This window comes from Sinocyclocheilus anshuiensis, unplaced genomic scaffold (assembly GCF_001515605.1).
Source record: "Sinocyclocheilus anshuiensis isolate Anshui unplaced genomic scaffold, SAMN03320099.WGS_v1.1 scaffold598, whole genome shotgun sequence".
Taxonomy (NCBI): Eukaryota; Metazoa; Chordata; class Actinopteri; order Cypriniformes; family Cyprinidae; genus Sinocyclocheilus; species Sinocyclocheilus anshuiensis.
Genome location: NW_015547660.1, coordinates 721375 through 743437, shown reverse-complemented (window position 1 = coordinate 743437; position 22063 = coordinate 721375). Strand labels below are relative to the sequence as shown.

Here is a 22063-nt window from a genome sequence, read left to right as displayed (position 1 = left end):
ATCTGTAGGTTCCCTCGAGAGCGTCTGTGTGCAGCTGGAGAAAGATCTTCACTGTAATGGCAAACAAGAGCTTTTCTTTAAGGCCAGTGGAGATTTCTAACCTTTGCTTGACATGCAGAAAAGGTCGAGTCCATCGCATCCCAGAGCAACACATGCACCTTCACTAAAACACTGCATCCCCGTCCGTCTGCGCTCACTCCCATCACCCAGTGCCAGTTAGTTTAGTTGCTAATTACCATAAATGGGTCACAAAATAGATGGTCAGTGAAATGAGCTGCTGATCCTTCAGTGTCAAACGAAACATATTGGTCATTTTAGTCTTTATTTAGTATTTATCTAAAATGAGGTTTGCTATTTTTTTCCCAGCCCTGTTACCAAAATGTGGCCTAAATTTTGAGACAAAATTTGGTAACAATTTAAAACGTCACATCTAATAGTAAACGTTCTGACAAGGTTCTCTCAAAGTTTTGAAGGAATGTTCTTTCATTATATAATTAGACTGTTTGCTCAAAGTTGTCTTTAATTATGCTCTGAAAATGTTATCACAAAAAAGTTGATGTATTGTTCATGGATTTTTTCTCTCTCTAAAACATCATAGTTGGACATTCTTCTAACATGTTTAAATGTTACTTGTTTCAGAACATTCAAAAGTAGCATTCCCATGTTTTCAAAATGACAAAATGGAATGTTCATGTAATGTTCACAAGACCAAGAAAAAACATTTATGATACATTTAAAAAACTGTATCAAGTTAATGGGAATGTTGGCAAAATGTTGTTAAAACATATTTTTATTTGTTAGCTGGGCTGAAACAATAAACAAACAATAAACATTAAACAGACATCAAAACTAAGAATACAAATAAATGTGAGATGGGTAATAGTAACATGGTTGCCAGTTCCACCTAAGCTCGAACTCATTAGGTACTAAATGGTGACAACTAATTAAAGAGATAATAGTAAAAAGTCAAGTAATAATATATTGTGATTTTCAATGTTGTGCAGTAAAGGTCAAGACCTTTGAGGTACAGTTAGCAACATTTTATAACAGTTTATATCTTATAGTCCTCAAAAACCTTTTTTTTCTTTTTTTTTTTAATATACAAAGTATCATGAATATAGAAAACTGTTATGTGGACTCTTGTAAATTATAAATAAAATTCAATGCTGTAATACTGTAACAACCTGTTGGTTGAGAATCACCACCAGATGAAGTTTTCTGATCTGTTCCTCAAGTCAGATATCTCATTTTAAAATAAGAATTCAGCTGTAAAGTGTTAAACACCTGCGTTTTATATTTTAGAAGAAGCAGAGCCGGAGAGCAGTGAGAAACGCGCTGGACCAGGAGAAGCTCCGAGACGAGAGCCTGTTGAAAGACGAAGCCTTTTATTTGATTTCTGAAGCTGCGGCTACCGTGGGATTTCTGCACGCTCCGCTTCAGTCCCGAGTGTAATTTTAGCTCTTCCTTTATGCGAAGTGTACACTGCAGTTCAGTTCTTCCCTCGGCCAGCAGCGCTGAGAGTAATGGAGAAGTGTTAGGATGGATACGAGGCCTTGAACGTACTGATAGGGATTCACGCTTTGATGAATGCAAATCTGTCCACCGAACACACCGTCAATGTGACGCAACACGGCATGCTGGGAAAACCAGCTTTGATTACAGCCAACAGCCAGAATATTCATCCTGATGACATTACATTTCCAACAATAGAAATCAATGCTGTAGTTAATAGTGATGCTTACACTGAAGCTTTGTTTCAATATCCTAACTGCACTTCTACATACAGTATATAGGCAGCATCTCGGTGTCATACAGCTATAGCAGAGGAACACATATATGACTCGATTCACAACTGATTTAAATAGAGTTTAATGTTAGCATGTTCTGAAAAAATCTTGATAGTCCGATCATAAAAATACACAGCACAGGAATTGGGTAAACAGTCTGTTTTGCAGTTTTTTTAAATTTATGTATTTATTTATCTTTTTTGGGGAACTGATGGCTTTTATATTGCCTTTAATGAGGCTATGGAATATGTCATAAAGCACCACACAGTTTGCTCTGCTGTCTCTGGGGCTCTGCGGGTCGTCCTGCATCTCTGAGGACGTCCTACAGCACTTACATGTTACTACATTACTGAGCCACACTCCGTCTGAGAGACTTCAGCAGAGCGGATAAAGGTCATCATCATCCGGCTCCGCTGACCAATTACAGCACAGTGATGCACACGAGTCCAGCGCAGGGCTTCAGCTCTAAATACACTCATGTGCAGATTTATGTGTCATTATCAGTGTAAATAAAAGATCAATTTCATTCAAACAGTAGAGCAAGTTAGTCATAAGTTTGATTCCCAGGACCTCATAAAATGTGTACTTTGAATGCAATGTAAATTGCTTTGGATAAAAACACTTCTAATATATTGTGCACACACACATTATATGACTTGTTATATATTGATATTTGTTATATATTCACAAGCTATTGACTGGCAGTATGTTTGTGAGAGGAAATTAACAGAAATCTAAAAGTGCTTTGAGAGTACGTCTTTGTTCCTTTTTAATTTTTTACATAAAAAAGAAAGTGACACAGGTGTTTGTTAAATGAACAATATTATTGTACAGTACAGCGTGGCCAAAGTGATATAATATACACAATGAATATCTTGAGGAGAAACACAAAAGCCTTCGTCATTTTGAACAGTGAGGGACCAATCCTGACCCTGACATGCTGCGGTAGAAGCAAATAAATAACTGACAGCATTTACAGATATGCATCTTTTCCTTCCTAAACAGTGAACGGAGAGGCACAAATCAACATTCACGCCACTCACACATTAATGTGTTTTTGGGTACGCTAGATGATGAATGTGACCGAGTGTCCCGTTGTCAAAAAAGTAGAAAGAAAGCACCTAAATCAGTGCACCGAACAGGACGTGGTTAGAGTGTAGTGTGCTTTGGTGGTTAGTGTGGTATGTGAGACGTTAACCAGATGTTGTGTTACTGTCCACATGACAGAAACAGGCTAAATAAAGGGCAGTATTTACAGAATGTCCAGACGTGGATGAATGATGAGGTAGCTACATGAATGTTGCATATATGTTCATTACCGTGCGTCCATCTCAGTGCAGGACTAGCAGATGTTCATAAAGCATTGCGGTACTATGTTATGAATTGCGTTCTGACGTATTCCAGAACTCAGTGACGTGTGAATTCACATTTGCGTGCTGTAGCTTGAAGCGTCTGCGTTCATGTCGTTCAGATGTGCTCTGCTTTGGCATGATTTCGGTCAGAATTGATCCCTAATGTGAATCCACACAGTTGCGCTGCATTTAAAATGAATCCCTGCATTATCTTCTCTCTGGCTATCTCGTCTGGTCGGCTCGAGATTGTGGCGGGTTCAGGTTTTCTGGGAAGTGTCTGGCCATTAGGAAGCCAATGAGAGACATCAGCAATGCAGAGAGAGATTGGACCTGGGGTTCGTTTCCCATATGATGACAAATCTTGCTGATTAACCACCCTGGTAACAATGCAACTAACTAATCACTGTTTCCCGAAATTGTAGTAACATGCTCGCACCTGTTTTTGATAACAAAATAGGCCTGTCGTTAATGATGTCACACTCAGGTGGAGGAGTAATAACGACTGCTAATCGATCAATTCAAGATTGGTCACATTTACTGTTGTTCGGCGAAATCCAGTCAGTCCAATAGGAATCTGCGTTATTGAGAGTTTTGCACGATCACGCAGCTTTTTCTCACGCAAATTCACATGTGCAACAGAAAGCTGCTTGGTTTGAAAGTGCTTCATACATCTCTATACTATTGACAATGGACCTTTTTTGATAATTTAGTTAATGTGACCACACTTTTGATGTCAGATCATTATAGTTAATTTACACGAAAAACAGAAAGCCATTCGCTTTTAAAATCAAATTATTATGCAGCGCGTAATTGGTTTAAATTGATTATTATAACTATTTGTGATTCCCATTTGATGTTTGATTTATCGTGGGTTCCTCTTACGTCATACTCTGGGGTTTGCTTAAACTTTTACTTACATGCACGCTATTCAAAAATGCAGCTGATTGTTGTCATACCAAAATATATAGATCGAAATGTATATAGAGTGCTGCAGCCGTGATGCCAAAACCCGGAAGAGTAATTCGCCACAGATTTTCCCATGGGTTTTTATCATGGTATTTTTCAACATGAGTAAAAGGTCTGTGGTAAATTTAAATTGACGTTACATTCGGACGTTTTGCTCTACAATGTAAATTACACACCCAGAATGAAAACATGAATCCTGAGGCAGTTATGTTTGTAATAAGTAACTACATAAGAGCGTTTGGAGGCACGAGTGTGTGCAGTTAACATTGGAGAACAAAACGTCCAAGTATCATGAATTGAAAAACCCCATAATAAAAACCTGGAGCCTTTGACGTCACAACTGCAGCACTCGATTGATTTCAATGCAATGAAGGCTATAGATGCACTGCATGTTTTCTTGCTTAATGTGCAAACTGAGCATGATCTATAGAAGTCCATGTCTAACCACAGGTCAAAAGTTGTGCTTTCAGCCACACAAGCTTGCGAAGCTGTTTGCAAACGTTTGGTTTTAAGAAACACTAGCTATGTTTCCATCCACCTATTTTTATGCACATTTTGGGATATCGCATAAAAAAACGCTGGATGAAAATGCTAAGACGCGCATAAATTTAAAAAATGCACATAAAAAAAAAATGTATGCACTCATCCAAGTAGGATAAATTTCTTATCCGGTAAGAAAACATGCGCATAAGCTACGATAGAAACACTTTTACCGAATAAATTCCTTAATGCGCATCAAAAAAGACGTGACTTTGTGATGGGACAGCATAACTGTACCAACCTATGAACCGATCTCGTTGCACAGCATCTGAAATGCTAGTTTTGTCATTCTAAAATGCTTGCGCAAAGTCTCGTCAAAGTGCTTCGTTATAATTAACACATTTCGTCTGCACGCTCTAAAGCTTGTAATTTATTGTATACAAAAATTATTATATACAGTGCCTTCTACTGCAGCAAATGTAATTTTTCTTGGTGATATTTAGTGCAAGTTAATCAAGAAGTGACGATTTTGTTCTCTTGAACTCACTGGATGCTTTCTTCACCAATGTTTTAAGCGATATTCCAGTTTAATTTGTAACTTTGGATGGAAACATAGCTACTGAATCACTAAACTATGTCGGTAACGAGCATAGCTGCTTTTGGGAAACGCACCCCAGGACGCAATAAACCCTCAGGTCCTTCAGAATCGAATCCAGACAGCGCCACAGTTCACGTCAAGTAAATGACATCAGTAGCGTCCGCCGATGTCTCGGTCCACTCAGTGACTCCGCTGCTGTTTTCACAGCTAATGCTTCTCGGGATATTCCTAATGGATAACTGGGACTAATGGCCGTATGGCGGTCTGCTGTAAAGTGGATCTAAGGGTAATAAGCTGTTTATAGGGCCGGCGAGTTCGAAGTGATGCTATTGTGTCAACATGAGGTCAAACACCTCTCCTGTTCAATCTGCTGTCGACGTCCAAGACCTAAAAATAAAGCTGGTGATAAAGACCCGCACCTGCTGCCCACCTTCATTCAGATACATATAAGTCCTGGCAGGGTCCAAGCAGATGATGACGGGCACCTCGTTTCCTCAGCCGGTGGCTTAACAAGCCCAAAATAGGCCGTTTGACATACGGGCATCTGAGCGTTTGAACATGGAGCATCCTGGACGTCTGCCACGCATCGTAAATCCTTCGATCCCTCCACCCATTGACTACATTTAGGCCGAAACACCGACGACAACAATAACAAGTAGTTTAAAAAAGCAGTAGTGCAACACAAGAGATGGGCGCTCCTCATCGGCTCGATTTATTGCTGAGTTACTAGAGTAAGATGACTGAGATCCCGGACGAACGTGTCACAAACGCCGTCCTCCCAGGATTCAAGAAGAGGTATTTTCAAGGACGTCAGCAAGTTCACATTTAGGGAAGAACCGGCAGCAGCTTCCACGTCCAGCCTCGGCCAAATCCTGCCATGAATATTTACAAGTCCTCAAGGTGTCCTGGCATCGTCCGAGGGCCGCACTGAGGTTGTTGGCGACACGTACAGAGAGTTAGAGGAACGAAAAAATGACTACTCACTTTGAAATGACTTAGTTTCTTCCATCATATATAAGCACAGATCAAGAACAAAAAGCATCACTGTACAAGTACATAGTATTTGTTATAGATTTTTAAATTATTTTTCCATTTATATTTATGCTTTAAACCAAGCTATTATTTTTTTCCAGGTCTTTAAAAACGTCTCAGGCCGTCCTCCTCAGTCTCTGGCCCCGATGATGTCACGCGACGAGCGGCCAATCAGACCTTGGCCTCCAGCATCTCCAGGAAGAGTTTGTGCATGGGCACCTTGCCCTGCATCTTGATGCTGTAGAAGTGCTGGATGGCCTTGGTGGCCGTCTGCCGGAGCAGCGGCAGCGTCATGAGCAGCTTCCCCGCCCGCCGAGGGTCTTCTGTGTGCTGACAGCTCTCGTAGTCCTGCAGCGCTTCGTGAAGGGCGTCCTGGAGCTTCTGCACCGACTCCACGTCCTCTATGTGCATGGAGTCTGTCACCAGAACAACAAACATCACACATGCTGAGTACTACACCCACATGGCCAATATGCTATATACAGCAAACCATAAAACTGCCTGACCAAGTGTAAAAAGTAATTTTTCAAAGTAAAAAAAAAAAAAGAATGATTGAAGTACGTTTTACAAGAAATACCATTTCAGTCTTTCTGCTTCGAAATGTCACTTTTTTACATTCATTCTGTTACTTGCTTTTTTTTCCCAGCTGTTTATACACACATTTTCAAAACTTTGCCTCTTTTTTTCAAAACTTTACACACAAATCCGAGAACTGCACACACAAAATGCAAAATGCCTCACTCGTCTCTTGCAAAACGAAGCACTGCATTCAAAATATCACAAACACATCTCAAACGCAAACATTTGCAATCACCTTAATATTAATTCACATTATTAATATTATTATTAATTAACAGCCATAATATTAATTCCCTGTTAGATTTGTGTGTGTTGTGTTTTGCAAAAAGTGTTTTATGAAATTGAAAACTGAGTCAAAGGCCGAGAATTAGTGTATGTTTTTGCAGATTTGGTGTGCTTCTGCTGTCTGAGTGTCAGCTTTCAGAAATTGTGTGACAAGTTAAGATTTTGTGTGTAAGAAGTTGAAAAAAAAAACTGTAATTGTGCTATTTCTTTGAAATTATTATTAATTATAGTTTTTGTTTATTTTAATAATTAAAATGAATTAGCACAACTGTTTTCAACATTGATAATAATCAGAAATGTTTCTCGAGCAGCAGATCAGCATATTAGAATGATTTCTGAAGATCATGTGACACTGAAGACTGGAGTAATGATGCTGAAAATACAGCTGCGCATCACAGGAATACATTACAGTTTAACAGATATTCACATAGAAAACAGCTGTTTTAAATCCTAATAATAGTTAACAATTTTTACTGTATTTTTTGATCAAATAAATGCAGCCTTGGTGAGCAGAAGAGACTTATTTCAAAGCACTGGAAAAAATGTACTGACCCCAAACTTTTGAAAAATAGTGTATATAAATACTGATATAAAAAGTATTTATTTGACAATGTTTTATATTATAAATATGATCCATGCTACTATTTAGAGAATACATACTGTATGTCATGTTATTTATCATGTCAATAATTAATAATGCACACAACAGTGCACAAAAAAGAAAGAAAGAATGAAAAAAACCCCAGATTGTCTTAGTTAGAGGTCGACCGATATGAGTCGACCGAAATCAGCCGGTGGCCGATATATGATGCAGATTTTTTTGGCCGATATGTTTGGCCGAATTTTTTTTTCATTTTTCCCCCTTCATCTCATAAAAGTGAGTTTGAGTAAATGATTATTGCAGGGTACAAGATAGTAATAGTAGTAGTAGCCTAATTCTGAGTAATAATACATGGCTCAAAACTTAAGCACCTTCTCAAAACAGTTCTGAAGCATGCTTTTTGTTTATGTTTGCTGACAGACCCCAGTGTTTCCTAGACTTGCAAATGCAAATTCATTCTCTGCCAGCAGGAGGCGCTGCTGGAGCAGGAGATATAGCGGTTTCCCGATAACGGCTGTAATCAAATAAGCGCTACTTTATAAGGCATTACAGGAAAGACGAAATGAAAATGACATCGAAGCTTTTCTGAGGACGGTTGGTTCTTTTCAAAGATACATTCATATAAAAACACCCGCGCTGCATTTTAATTTTGAAACGTGCAGTGCTCAGTTCATTCAATGAAGTAATAACTCAATGTATGGGAAACACTGGACACTGCTATAAGTCAAATGGCCAAGTGATAACAAAAATAAAACAGTTCACACATATTACACAGCCTGCTGCTCATGACTGCTTAAGAGTGACGAGCGATGGCCACGAGCGATGACATCGTGGATGCTATTGTCGGACCCACACACACATTTCACGTGGAAAGTTAACGTGCACGTTATAATCAGCCCAGAAGTTTCGTCTGAATTGCACCTGTTTCTACTTTCACATGCAAATGACTTGTTGCACTTACGAATATGATAACTTTCCGGCATCAATTCTAGTAGAGTAAAACGTAATTACGCTTTCGAAACGGTCTGTTTTGCCCTGCCATCATTAGCTGAAGCTGTGTGTGAACAAGAAGCGGCTGCAGAGTGTGAGCTGCTCCGTCTCACGCAGCCAGAGAGAGATTCTCCGGCGTTCCGCAAGAACACTTAGCTGCCCGCAGATGCGCCTGCCTATAAATCGGCCTAATTTGCAGCACAATCGGCCGAAGCCGATTAATTAAAAAATGCAAAAAATCGGCCGATCAATCGGTCGACCTCTAGTCTTAGTATTTTTGTCTTGTTTTCCAGTACAAATATCTAAACATTTTTTAAATCAAGATACATTTACTTGAGATGTACAATGTCTTAAGATATAAAGTCTTGTTAACTAAAAATATGTCAAATTTAAGTGATTTCATGCTTAAAACAAAGAGTCAGAAAAAAAAAACACTAATTCAAAAAGAGAAGATTATTTTTCTGACTCTATTGGCAGATATTATTTCTTGTTTTAATCACAAACTCACTTAATTTAGATTTTTTTTAATTAATAAGACTTAATATCTTGTCATTTTGCTTCTCAAGTGAATGTATTTTAATATAAGATAGTTTAGATATTTGTACTGGAAAACGACAAAAATACTGAGGAAGAATCACGCTTTGCAGTGTGAAGCTGAGAGACAGACAGAAGGGAAGAAACAATTTCCTTGCAATCCATCAGAAAGAGCCTGTCGATACGATTGATAAACTGCTAATTACAAAATCAATGGCTATGAATTTTCACAGCTGTCAGACAGTGGCAGTCCCGCGAGAGCCATCGGACAGAGCGCGTCTCTCTCTCCCGTCATCCCGTGTGCGCCAAAGCCAACCATCAGCGTTTTCATTTCTCAGCCAGACAAAGAGAGACAGCGGACGAGACAGCAGAATAAAACGAGGCGGAGCGCGGGCCGCATTGATCAGGAGAGGACGGGGCCTGCCTTCTGAAAAGACAGCTGTCGATACAGGCCTGTGTCTTCTCCCCCGAACGCTCGCTGATACTCATTCCATTCGACTTTACACATTTTATTGACAGCCCTGGTGTTCCTAATGAAATGCTAAATTTATCTGTGGCAGCGGCTGGGCCCCGTGGCTACCGTTAGAGAGACAGAGAGAAACGGGGAACGCGGCCACACAGAAGCTGTTCAATTAAAAGCTCAGTGTTTCCTCTCCCTTCATCTTTACATGAGCTGCATCCGTCCACGGGACTCATGTGCATGCACTGTATGTGTGAGTGTGCTCGAGTGTACTGTACTAATAAATAGTGTTGTTTTTGGCGGCCTGTTTTAATTTTAGTTTGTTTTGGTCAACGAAAATGAAGAGACATTTTAGCATAGTTTTTATTTTGTAAACCACATTTAGTCTCGTTTTTATTCATCAACAATATTGCATTATACATTTAATTATAGTCATCGTCACATGACCAACATTTACGTTGCGTCTCGTTTTCGTCACGTGATAAAGGTTCGTTGACGACGATATTTAGTCATAATTTTCGTTGACGAAAGCAACACTACTAATAAATAAAGCATACAGTCAGAAAGCATGCACTGCAAAAAGAGGCTTACCTTACTTAGTATTTTTGTCTTGTTTCTAGTCAAAATATCACAAAATTCTTATATCAAGATACATTTACTAGATAAGAAAAATGACATAATATATTTAGTCTTGTTTCCTGGGGGAAACGATTGCTTAAAATTGGTTAAAACAAGGAAACAAGACTATATATCTATGTCTATGTCCTTTTGCTTATCTAGTAAATGCATCTTGATTTAAGAATTCTTTTTTAATATTTTGACTAGAAACAAGACAAAAATACTGAATAAGATCAGTCTTTTTTTGCAGTGATGTATACTGTACACGGCTCCTTTTTGAGGTGTTTCAGATTTGGAATTGATGCAATGTGGCATAACAGAGTAGAATAACAAACAAAAACAGAACATTACAGTAGCTATTTTGGTTTTGGCTTGTATGTATTTTAAGTGAAAGATGATATTAATAAAAACAGCCAGTGTAAAGAGCTGAGATTTACTGTGATTCTTCTCTGTTACTGTAAATGTAAAGGCTGAATGTGATGTGGTGACATTGTGTTTGTCTTTGAACTTTTATTTTGTTACTATTTATAACTTATTTTAATTATTTGAAATGTAGCTTAATTGATTTTCTGTGCAGATCTTGCCTAACAGTGAAATGTGTTTGAGGGACTAAAACATCAATCAAAATAAAATAATAAAATTATCAATTTATCTCAAAATGTGACAGTTGGTTAGGTTAATTTGTTATAGAAAAAAACTACTACAGTATATTCAAAGTCTCTTATGCTCAACAAGACTGCATATATTGTGAAATATTATTACAATTTATTTAATTACAAAAACAGTAATTATTACAGCTGTTTTGTATGTGAATATATGTTAAACTGTAATTTATTTCTGTGATGTGCAGCTGTATTTTCAGCATCATAACTCCAGTCTTCAGTGTCACATGATCTTCAGAAATCATTCTAATATGCTGATTTGCTGCTCAAGAAACATTTCTGATTATTATCAATGTTGAAAACAGTTGTGCTGCACAATATTTTTGTGGAAACCGTGATGCATTTTATTTTTCAGGATTCACAGATGAATAGAAAGTTCAAAAGAACAGCATTTACTTGAAATATAAATCTTTTGTAACATTATAAATGTTTTTACTGTCACTGTGGATTAATTTAATGTGCCCTTGCTGACTCCAAACAATTGAATGGCAGTGTATGTATAAATGTAAAACAATTAAACAAACAAACGAATCAATCTAAAGCGGATGATACCCGAGTTGGCGAGTGCGATGGCCTTCAGCGTGACGAACTCCTCCTTCTCCACCTTGAGTTTCTTGTACTTGCGCACGAGCTGTAGGATGGACACGTAGAGGTCCAGCAGGCCCGTGAGCCGCGAGTGCTCCTCGTCCATCACGTAGTCCTCCGCATACACCAGCTCGTCCTCGTAGGGCAGCGAGCGGAAGACGATGCTCAGGATCAGGATCTCCATCCATGCGCTCTGCAGTAGACTCATCTGGTCTCCCAGAGACAAGCTGGAGAAACCTGCGCAAGAGACAAGACATTCTGTACTCAATATACTGTATACACACACACAGTGGGCAGCCCGGGGCTAGTTGTCACACAGGGACTCAGTAAGCAGGAGGTTTTCAGTCACAAAGCTGTTTTCTAACAGTGGTTTAGTGTGTCTTAAACTGGACATTTGTTGTGGATTCTGTCCTGCAAATTAAAATTCAGAATCCTCATATTTTTTGTAATGTTAGTTACACATTAAAATGGCACTACATATATTAAAATCATGCTTCATAATTGATTTACTGTTTAAATGTTTTTAAAAGGTCTACAATTAGCTATTTAATGGCAGATTTGGTTGTGACAACTTACCCCATATAGTGTGACAACATGCCCCTCTGTAGGCTGTGGTGTGTTAAATGAACTAATCTCTTATTTATGATCAATAATGATGCAAATGTTTGATATTGTTTCAATGTCAATACTTTAAGGTTTGTGTCTGTACAGAAACCCCTCTCCTGGGCAGGGTTATTTGTTAACTAAAACTTAAACAGAAACTACATTTAAATCATTAAAAAAAAAACATTTTTGTTATTTGAAACAAAATAAACATTAACTGAAATAAGTATTGGCGTTGTACATTATATTGAGACGGAGGGAGGCGCCAGAACTGCAGCTGATAGAATGTGCGCTGTAGCACGAAACAACGATATTTCTTCAAAAGCAGATCGTGGAGACATTCAAAAATCGTCATATCGCACACCCCTAACTACCAAGTATAATCAATCTCACACACACACAAACAAGCACAACGAAATCACTTCACACTATTAAGCGGCTGTGTTATGAACATGCAAAACTGTATCGCACATTCTTCATTTCCCCACCAGCAATACTGTGTTTAATACAGAAATTCCAGAGTAACACATATTAATAAAGCAATAAGCCCCAAGAAGCCGTGGTTTACAGTGAATTTATAGCAGCTAAGGGGTGTTGTTAGGTACGACGTGAAGCGGAGTTATAAAACCCCCTTAGCTGTTATAAATTCACTGTAAACCACGGCTTCACGGGGATTATTGCTTTTATAAAACGGTTATTCCATATACGTAGTAAGGTTTCACAAAATAAAACAGAGCAAATAAAGTGTAATGATATTAATAAAAACAGTATTCTTCCACCAAACAATGTAGTTCCTCAGAATCTGTTGTGGTTGCTACAAAGTGGTTGCCGAGCAACACACAAACGTAAACAAAGGTGTATGTTACTTTGTAGAGTCATTTACAACAGCTTTGAACGTGGCTCAGCCAATCAGAATCAAGCACCGGAACTATCAGTTTTATAAAACAGGATAAGGCCATTATGATTCTTCTGACAGCTGTCAATTGTGTGTGCTCCACGAGCCGTTTACACATCACACGATCGCTCCGATGATTAAAATGATTGCTTTACAAGTGGACTAAAGCAGCTCTATCTGCCCCGCTCGCCATTAAAGAGCCGATAGATTACAGTATTGATCCACTCACCCGCCACACCTGACCCCTAACTTTCATATGAATGCAGAGATGAGCAGGCGATGTCTATCTGCCGCCGGCTGACGCTCGGGAGTGTTTGTGGGCCGAGAGACAGAAAGAGCCGGAGGAGAACAAGAAAGCGGCAGAAAAGAGAAGCTGAGTGTTTAATTTCCTTTATCAGGCGGGCGAACAGCGGCCGGGCGTGCTGGAGGATACATTAATTAACAGATTGCGATCAGGACCGCGGGGCCCCTGACAATGTGAAGAGGGATCAATAAGGGCCTCGCAATGGAGGTGCGGGATGAACAGGAGCTGCCGGAGATCAGGTCAGCGCAGACACGCTCCATACATACAGTCAGAAACACTTCACGCTACACAACATGTGAAAGGCTTCAGTGATGTGGGCTCAGGACTGGGTTAACGTGAGCAGATTCATATGCAAAGTGCATTGATTTAGTGCATGAATGCCACATGTCGATCACGGCCTTCTTTTACTGGAAGGTCATGAGTGTCTTTGACAAAACAAAGAGCCGGACAGTTGATGCCTAAACATGAAACACTGTTCACAACCCATGTATGTGACAGTTCTGAGTTACATAGGATATTAAATAAAATATTGTTTGAGACACAGCAGTTTACGAAGCTCTGCCTCGGAGTGCTGACTTCTCTTCAAATGGGATCTACTTTATAAAAATCTGCTTTGACAGGTTGCTTCTCATGTCCATTTACTCATGTTGAAATGTTTCTGAAATCTCGGATTTTATCAGGCGGGCGAACAGCGGCCGGGCGTGCTGGAGGATACATTAATTAACAGATTGCGATCAGGACCGCGGGGCCCCTGACAATGTGAAGAGGGATCAATAAGGGCCTCGCAATGGAGGTGCGGGATGAACAGGAGCCGCCGGAGATCAGGTCAGCGCAGACACGCTCCATACATACAGTCAGAAACACTTCACGCTACACAACATGTGAAAGGCTTCAGTGATGTGGGCTCAGGACTGGGTTAACGTGAGCAGATTCATATGCAAAGTGCATTGATTTAGTGCATGAATGCCACATGTCGATCACGGCCTTCTTTTACTGGAAGGTCATGAGTGTCTTTGACAAAACAAAGAGCCGGACAGTTGATGCCTAAACATGAAACACTGTTCACAACCCATGTATGTGACAGTTCTGAGTTACATAGGATATTAAATAAGAATGAAACTTATGAGACTTAATTTGAATCAAATACTATTCAGTTTTACTACAAAAAATCTGAAAATGTCATGTTTAATTAATTGTATTATTTTGATATTGATTATTTGTAACTATTTGTGAAATTTCTGAGTGAAAATTGTTTAAAAATGTTTTTCTTTATCAATGTAGATATTATACAACAGATTGTTATAATCAAAAATTCTGATGAGCTGCATTTGAACTCATGATTATGCATATTTTATAAGAAATCTGAAAAGTGCTACATTGCTTGAAAAAAGATTATGGTTAGACTAATTAACTATATAAATCAGGGAAAGAATTGTTTATTCTGATTTATTAATATTAATAAATGTCAAGTCATTTTTATATAGTGTTTTACACAATACAGTTTTTTTCAAAGTAGCTTCACATTAATAAATAGGAAACGAATTGTTCGTGTTATAAAATTCATCAAGTAAGAAGCAGCTCTACAGAAGACAACAGCGTCATCATTGAGCTCAGCTTAGTTCATTGTTGATTCAGTTCAGGTTAATAAAAGTGTTGATCTTGCAAAGTTAATGTCATTATTCAGATCAAATTTTGCTCTTATCCGATAGTTCAGTACAGTTATACTGAATATTAATATTAATTGAATAAAGTTCATTGCTGGAAACATCTTCTATAACAAAGACAAGCTCGGCCACCTCCCCGTGATTTATTTCACGCTCGCTAACTCAAAGCCAGCAATTCTGAAAATAGACAAAAGCCGAAACCTTCGCAAAAAGGCTTTTTATGACTCTGGCAGCCTTTTATAAACAAAATAGCCATAAAAAACGACAAGTTTTAATCTGCCTGTATTAACAAGCTTATATTTGAAGATTTATCCCTGTCAGTTTATGGCTCTGGTCTCCTCCTCCTGATGGTTTGTTGGTGGAGTTTGTGTGAGTTTCACTGTCAATCAACATCCTCTCTCCAATGAAACTCTACATGACACTGAAAATAACAATACATCATCCGTAAGACATTTGCATTGTGCCAAACTATATGTGATGGATAAGAAGGACATCTGTGAATGTAAGGTGATTAGAGCACCTTATTCTCACGGGAGAACATTTACACCCACACGCACGTGTAGACATGAAACTGATATGCTTTTGAAATCAAAGTACATAAACTTGAATTACAGATAAAGATCCGCATGCGTGGACAGTTTGTACTTTATTAATGTGTCAGTCTTTACTGGGATTTCAGATGGAAAATCACTGCACACTTTCTATCATATGCCTTCACTTTTGACAGGAGCTGCATTCTGTCTGCTATTTCGTCTTGTTTGTTTTAATAAAGGAAAGATATCAAAGGTGAATAGAATACAATTTTAACTAATATATATCACCATACTTCTACAGTTGATTAATCAACTATAAATCAGTGTGAATGATGCATGAACAAACCCCTCAGTAAAACACTCAGAATATAGATAGGAATAAAACTGTCAAGTCTGGTGTATGTAAGTGCTGCTGAAGTGGAGAAAAACAGTCTTTAAAATGCATTGAAATATAAATGTATATGAACTGACATTGGCTTAATAAATAAATAATATCTTAACGAACCTGTAAAAAAGGTTTGTGTGAAGGTCAGAGTACAGAAAAGATCCTGAACTCACTATAAAAGCAGCAGAAGTTTGTGGACAGTCTCCATTGTGATGAAAACAAATGTGTGTGTGTTTGTCTGATTCCTCTACATTTGGCATGACATCATCAGCTGGGACCCAATCAATACATGTCTGCTCATAAATTACGCTGCTCCATAAATAATTTCAGCATTGAGCTCATGCGTCTGTCTCACCTCATCTCACGCCAACGACGACAAAGAGCACAATCAAATAACAGCTGTGCAATGGATTGCACCGTACAGTCAGAGTGTTTATGTCATTCCTGATCTCTAACTGCAAGACCACTGTCATATCAGCCAGAGAAACACTTCTACAGTCTTATTAGGTTAAACGTCCAAAATATATATCATATCACATCTTAATAATTTCAAAGATCTGCTTATTCAGAAGCAGAAAAGGTATTACAACATACAGCAAACTTGAAGTTAAAATAGATTTCATAACTCATAATCTTATTGTAAATGATTCATCAGTGATGTTATGCAAAATCTTATTTCGAAACAACTAAACTTGCCCCACCTCTGAATGTCTTTCTTCACCACGCTTTTATTTTTCAACCCACCTGTAATACATATTTTGTCTGGTTAAATACACAAATACATTTCATTACCAACATAGGCTAATTGGAAAAACGTGCCTGTGGAGACTTTTCCGCAAAATGATATTACGTTGCTTCTTGCATGTTTCACAACACTTTCAGAGTGATGCTAAAAGTGCATTCAGTTTTATCCGAGTTTTATCCGAGACAGACAAATGTCAATCTGCCACTAGAAGATTAACGATCAATAATGTTTGAAAATAACGTACCACCTAATTCTGATAGTATTAAGAAAAGCAAACGAGAGATAAAAACATTTGCTGAAGCGACCCTTTTCTAAGAACCTTTAGCCTACATTCCAATTAAGTTATGAAAACATTATTTTTGAATGTTTTAAAAAAAATTTTTCTCTTTTTATGCGTTAAGGCCTGTTCATACCAATGACGATAACTATAAAGATAACGATAAATATATAGTTCTAAAAATCTTTCCCAATATTAAAGAATAGCAGAGTCCACACCACAGCTATAACGATAAAGGCACAGAGAAACAATATTGTTGGAATCGCTTTCAGAACGATTTTTTCCAGCTGATGAACGATAAAAACATTGACATCCAATCAGATTCAATCCTGCTGTCACAAGCTCGAGAATTTAAAGCGGCAGACGAGCGTGCGCATAGAATAAACAGACGACATCGTCCGCTAGTGTGGACGCTAATGTCGTTATCTTTATAGTTATCGTTCTTGGTGTGAACGAACATTCCATTAAAAGAACATTCCATTTTATAATTTTGCAAACATTATGGAAACCTCACTTTTGAATGTTCTCTGAGCATTCTGAAACAAGTAATTACATTTAAAAAATGTCAGAGAAATGTCCAATTAAACTGTTTCAGTAAAAAACATTCCACAAATATATAAATAAGGTTTTTGTGCTAACATTTTGAGAACACTATTAAAAAAACAGTTAACTGTCAACAAATGTTATATTAATGTTACTTGAAGAACGTTTGTTCATAACTTTGAGAGAACCTTGCCAGAACATTAGCCAAACTGTGTATCGCTGTATTAGGTGAGTTAACAAGCAAGTTTACTACATCAGAAAAGAAGCCATGCATACTACGGCTGGGTAAAAAATATAAATATCTCGATATTAATCAATTCTCTTTTTTACGGAACGTTATCGATTCTTAAATCCAAAGAATCGATTAGTCTAGTCTGTTTTCAGTTAATGGACGGAACGTTGAAGGAGACTTCCCATCCAATAAATCGCAATAAGCATTGTGCCTTGGTGCTTTTAATATGAAACAAAGTCCCAGGTTTCAATTTATGTCCATTGTATTTCAGTATTCAAACAATAAATGTCGTTTTGGCGCTGTTTAATGTGGAGTGACAGTTCGCTGGAGCGCCTCGATCAACAGACGCAGCAGCGCGAGGCGCACGTGAACTGATCGTCTCCTTCACATTAATACCAGCTTCAGCACAAAATAAACATGACTTCAGGGAAATTTCATGGGCATAAAAGGTCAATTTTCAATAGTGTAGTGATGTATGAAGCACAGCTCACATAGAAATCTGCATTGGGAATTTTTAACATTTTCAATTAGATTTTTTTTTTAACACTTTTCGCTATTGACTGATTCATGAATTCTGCATTTTGGGACTGAAAAACATTATGCAGCCACAAGGTGTGGTCACATTTTGCAAATTTTCGTGTTCAAAATCCATTAATTTCCATATAAATCCGCACAGGAAATTTGCATGAGGTTGAAAACTTTCCCCACGCAGATTTTGCAAAAGGTTCCAAGTTGAACAAAAAGCCATTTGTCAACATGTTACACACATCAGCTTTAATGAGATGCCACTTAAACTATTTACAGAGACCTCCTCTCTCTGCAGTGCCAACCGGAGCCCGGACATTCAGAGGAGGGATTCATTAACAATTAATCAACGGCCGATTCGATAGGGCCTGACCATACCAGGAGGCTGTTTACAGCCGTTTACTGACAGATGAGATGGGAGTCTGAGCGCTGTGTCCTAACATGCACTATAAAAGGCTTTACTGTGACATATAAATACGATTGCGCTTTGGACAGGTGTGAACGTGGACCCGTGAGTACAGAAGACCAGTGTGTAACGCGTGCACACTAATGATATTAGTGGAAATCTCATCTGAAAGACACTTGATGGATAAAATCCTACGTTTGCCTCCTTCACTTATAATTAGATCACCTTACAACAGTAAAATGGGCTGTGAACGGTCTCTTGACTTAAGTGAGTCATCTTAAGGTACAGATTCCAGTCTATGCGAAATGCTGTAACATTTTGATACCATGCAGTCTTAATAAATAAACGAACAGGGTCAGTTTTGATTTGAGTGTGGTCTATGTAGTAAAGAATCACAGCAAACGCTCTGTCATAACTTGCCTTCTCAAGTCACAGTTGAACAGGGTAAGTGAAATAAAAAAGATATAAAGTGTTACCTATGATCAACTGGTCTCCATTTTGTAATAAACTGGTAATGTTTGAAAAATAAAAATTTAATGCTCTTTAGTGCGTTTACTGAATTGCTTAATTTAAATGCAATGAATATGTGCACAATCAACTGTATTAATTTAGTCAAAAATTAAACAGATTGCCAGTAATAACAATGTGCATTAATACACATCGCTGACGAAGCAAAGCAAAAATAAAAATAAAAATAAATAAACCAAATTAATATAAATAAATAATCAAGTAAATAATAAATCAATTAAAACTAAATGAAAAACTAAACAAAAAGCAAAAACAAAACAAAGTATTTCTGAAGATACACATCACTGACAAAGCAAAGTAAATAAATAAATAATAATAATAATAATAATCAAAACAAAACAAAAACAAACAAAAAAACAGAAAGCAAAACAAATAAAAAATAATAGCAAAGCAAAACAAAAACAAACAAATAAAACTCAAACAAAACAAAAATGCACCGTGTGTGTGTGTGTGTACTGGTATCCCCTATATTATGATGTTATGAGGATCAAATGTCCCCACAAGTATAGTAATACCAGTAATTTTTGCACTTGTGGGGACATTTTTTTGGTCCCCATGAGGAGACAAGCTTATAAATCACATAGAATGTAGTGTTTTGAAAATCTAAAAATGCTGTAGTTTTGTGTGAGGGGTAGGTTTAGGTGTAGGGTTAGGGTAAGGGGACAGAAAATACAGTTTATAAAACGGATAGTTCCAGTCCTTGATTCTGATTGGCTGAGCGTTGTGCCTAACAACACCCCTTAGCTGTTATAAATTCACTGTAAACCACGGCTTCACGGGGCTTATTGCTTTATTGTACAGTAGAAAAACCATTACGTCTATGAAGAGTCCCTGTAAACCACATATACCAATGTGTGTGTGTGTGTGTGTGTGTGTGTGCGTGTGCGTGCGTGTGTTGAGGAGTACTTTGAGGAGACTGTGTTTTTGGGTCAGCAGTGATCCAGTCGGCTGTAAGCTCCTTGCTAAAAGGCTCTCTGTGCTGACACAGCACTGTGTGTGTGTGTGTGTGTGTGTGTGTGTGTGTGTGTGTGATTAAGGGGGTCAACATCCTCCTAATCTGCTTACTAGATAGCACTTCACCCAGCTAATGATTAGCATCTTCCCTAAAAACACAACACAGATGGACGGCACTGAGTCAGCATGTGTACACAACAGTTACTTTCCCTTTCTTTCTTTAATGTGTCTGATTTTAACTGCCACAGAACGAGATGATTTCACACATGCAAAAAAACAAAAAAGAAAAACACTAATACGAATGATGTCATAACTAACATTTTTTTTTTTCATCATTATTAATCAACATAGTTGAGGATGAACTATAAGTTGGATTTTTATTATGAAATATTATAAAATAACAGTAGAAATCATGAAGCTGAAGTGTCCAGCTTTACCAGTTGTACCACCTAACTTCATGGCTCCTTTTTATTTGTTAGTAAATAATAATCTTATGCTTTCTGCACTGCGGCCTGCCTCACTGACCTGGGATGTGTTTGGCCCAGCCGATGATGACCACCAGCTCGCGGTCAGCCAGGTCACACAGTGTGGTCAGCGCTTTGACGTCGCTCTCGGGCATGCTGGGGTCCGGCATGGCGTAGATCTTCTCCGGCTCCGCTACCAGCAGATGGGACACGATCTTCGTCACTGAGGATGAGGAGGAGGCACACATCGAGTTATTCTCATGTGAAATCACTCGGAAACATGATAAACAATATAGCATCAATTATTTGTTTCAGCTTCACTGCAGAAATATTCACAAACTATTCATAATATATGTTTTCTGCGATTGTGTGTTCATCATATTCACACTCGTTAATAAATCATTATAATTCATTATAGTATATAAAAACTTTCATTTGTCACAGTCATGATTCATGATGTTTAACTGATCAGCAGTTTATGCAGCTTCAGCAAAAACACTGAATATTGAAATACTGAGAATTTATAATTAAATTTTTATGCCATTGTTTGTGTATACTGATAAACATTAATAAACCATAATAACACATTATAAAAGCTTCCAACCTGAAGTAATTAACACTAATGATGTTTAACTGATGAGTAGTTATGCATATTAATGGTGTTATGCTTATTATAAACATAATATAATGTAATATGTAATAAAATATAAGCAATATAATATAATATAATCTTGATATAATGTTTATGATTTACTAATTAATGTTTTGAATGATGCTGAATGTTTGAATGTCTTACTGTTTTTTTTTTCAACTGCTTACAAACATTTTCAAAACTTTGCCTCTTTTTTTCAAAACTTTACACACAAATCCAAGAATTGCACACAAAATGCCTCACATCTCTCGCAAAATGAAACAAACACATCTCAAAAGAAAACATTTGCAAACACCTTTGTCATAATATTAATTCCTGATAGATTTTTGTGTTACATAGATAATTGTGTGTTGTGTTTTGCAAAAACTGTTTTATGATAGGGCTGGACGATATGGCCAAAATTGATATCACGATATATTTCTTAATTTCGGTCGATACGATATAATTCCGATATCGATATGACCACTATTTATCTGAAATAGAAATCACCGTTATTGAAAAAAATTATATCGCGATACATATTGATATTGAATTATTGTCCAGCCCTATTTTATGAAATTGAAAACTGAGTCAAAGGCTGAGAATTAGTGTATGGTTTTGCAGATTTGCTGTGTGCTTCTGCTGTTTGAAATTGTGTGACAAGTAAAGATTTGGTGTGTAAGCAGTTGAAAAAAAAAAACTGTAAGTGAACATGTTGCATTGCATTCACAGAAGTGTGATGTGAATGTGTGATTTTTTTTATTATTTATAAATATATGAAATGTGTGTGTGTGTGTGTGTGTGTGTGAGTGTGTGTGTGTGTGTGTGTGTGTGTGAGTGTGAGT

The 22063-nt window shown here is 37.6% G+C and overlaps 1 protein-coding gene across 1 annotated transcript in view; it reads right to left on the bottom strand.

Annotated features, from left to right (window-relative positions):
• Window positions 1-4697: 4697 nt before the first annotated feature.
• The window catches only part of LOC107702242 (steroid hormone receptor ERR2), a 73869-nt gene continuing 56503 nt past the window's right edge, over window positions 4698-22063 (bottom strand). Inside the window, exons 5-7 of the mRNA XM_016504495.1 lie at window positions 20649-20810; window positions 11497-11766; window positions 4698-6631 (exon numbers count right to left, since the gene is read on the bottom strand). Of these exons, the coding sequence (XP_016359981.1) occupies window positions 6387-6631; window positions 11497-11766; window positions 20649-20810 (677 nt within the window). The 3' untranslated portion in view covers window positions 4698-6386. The remainder of the gene's footprint in view (window positions 6632-11496; window positions 11767-20648; window positions 20811-22063) is intronic.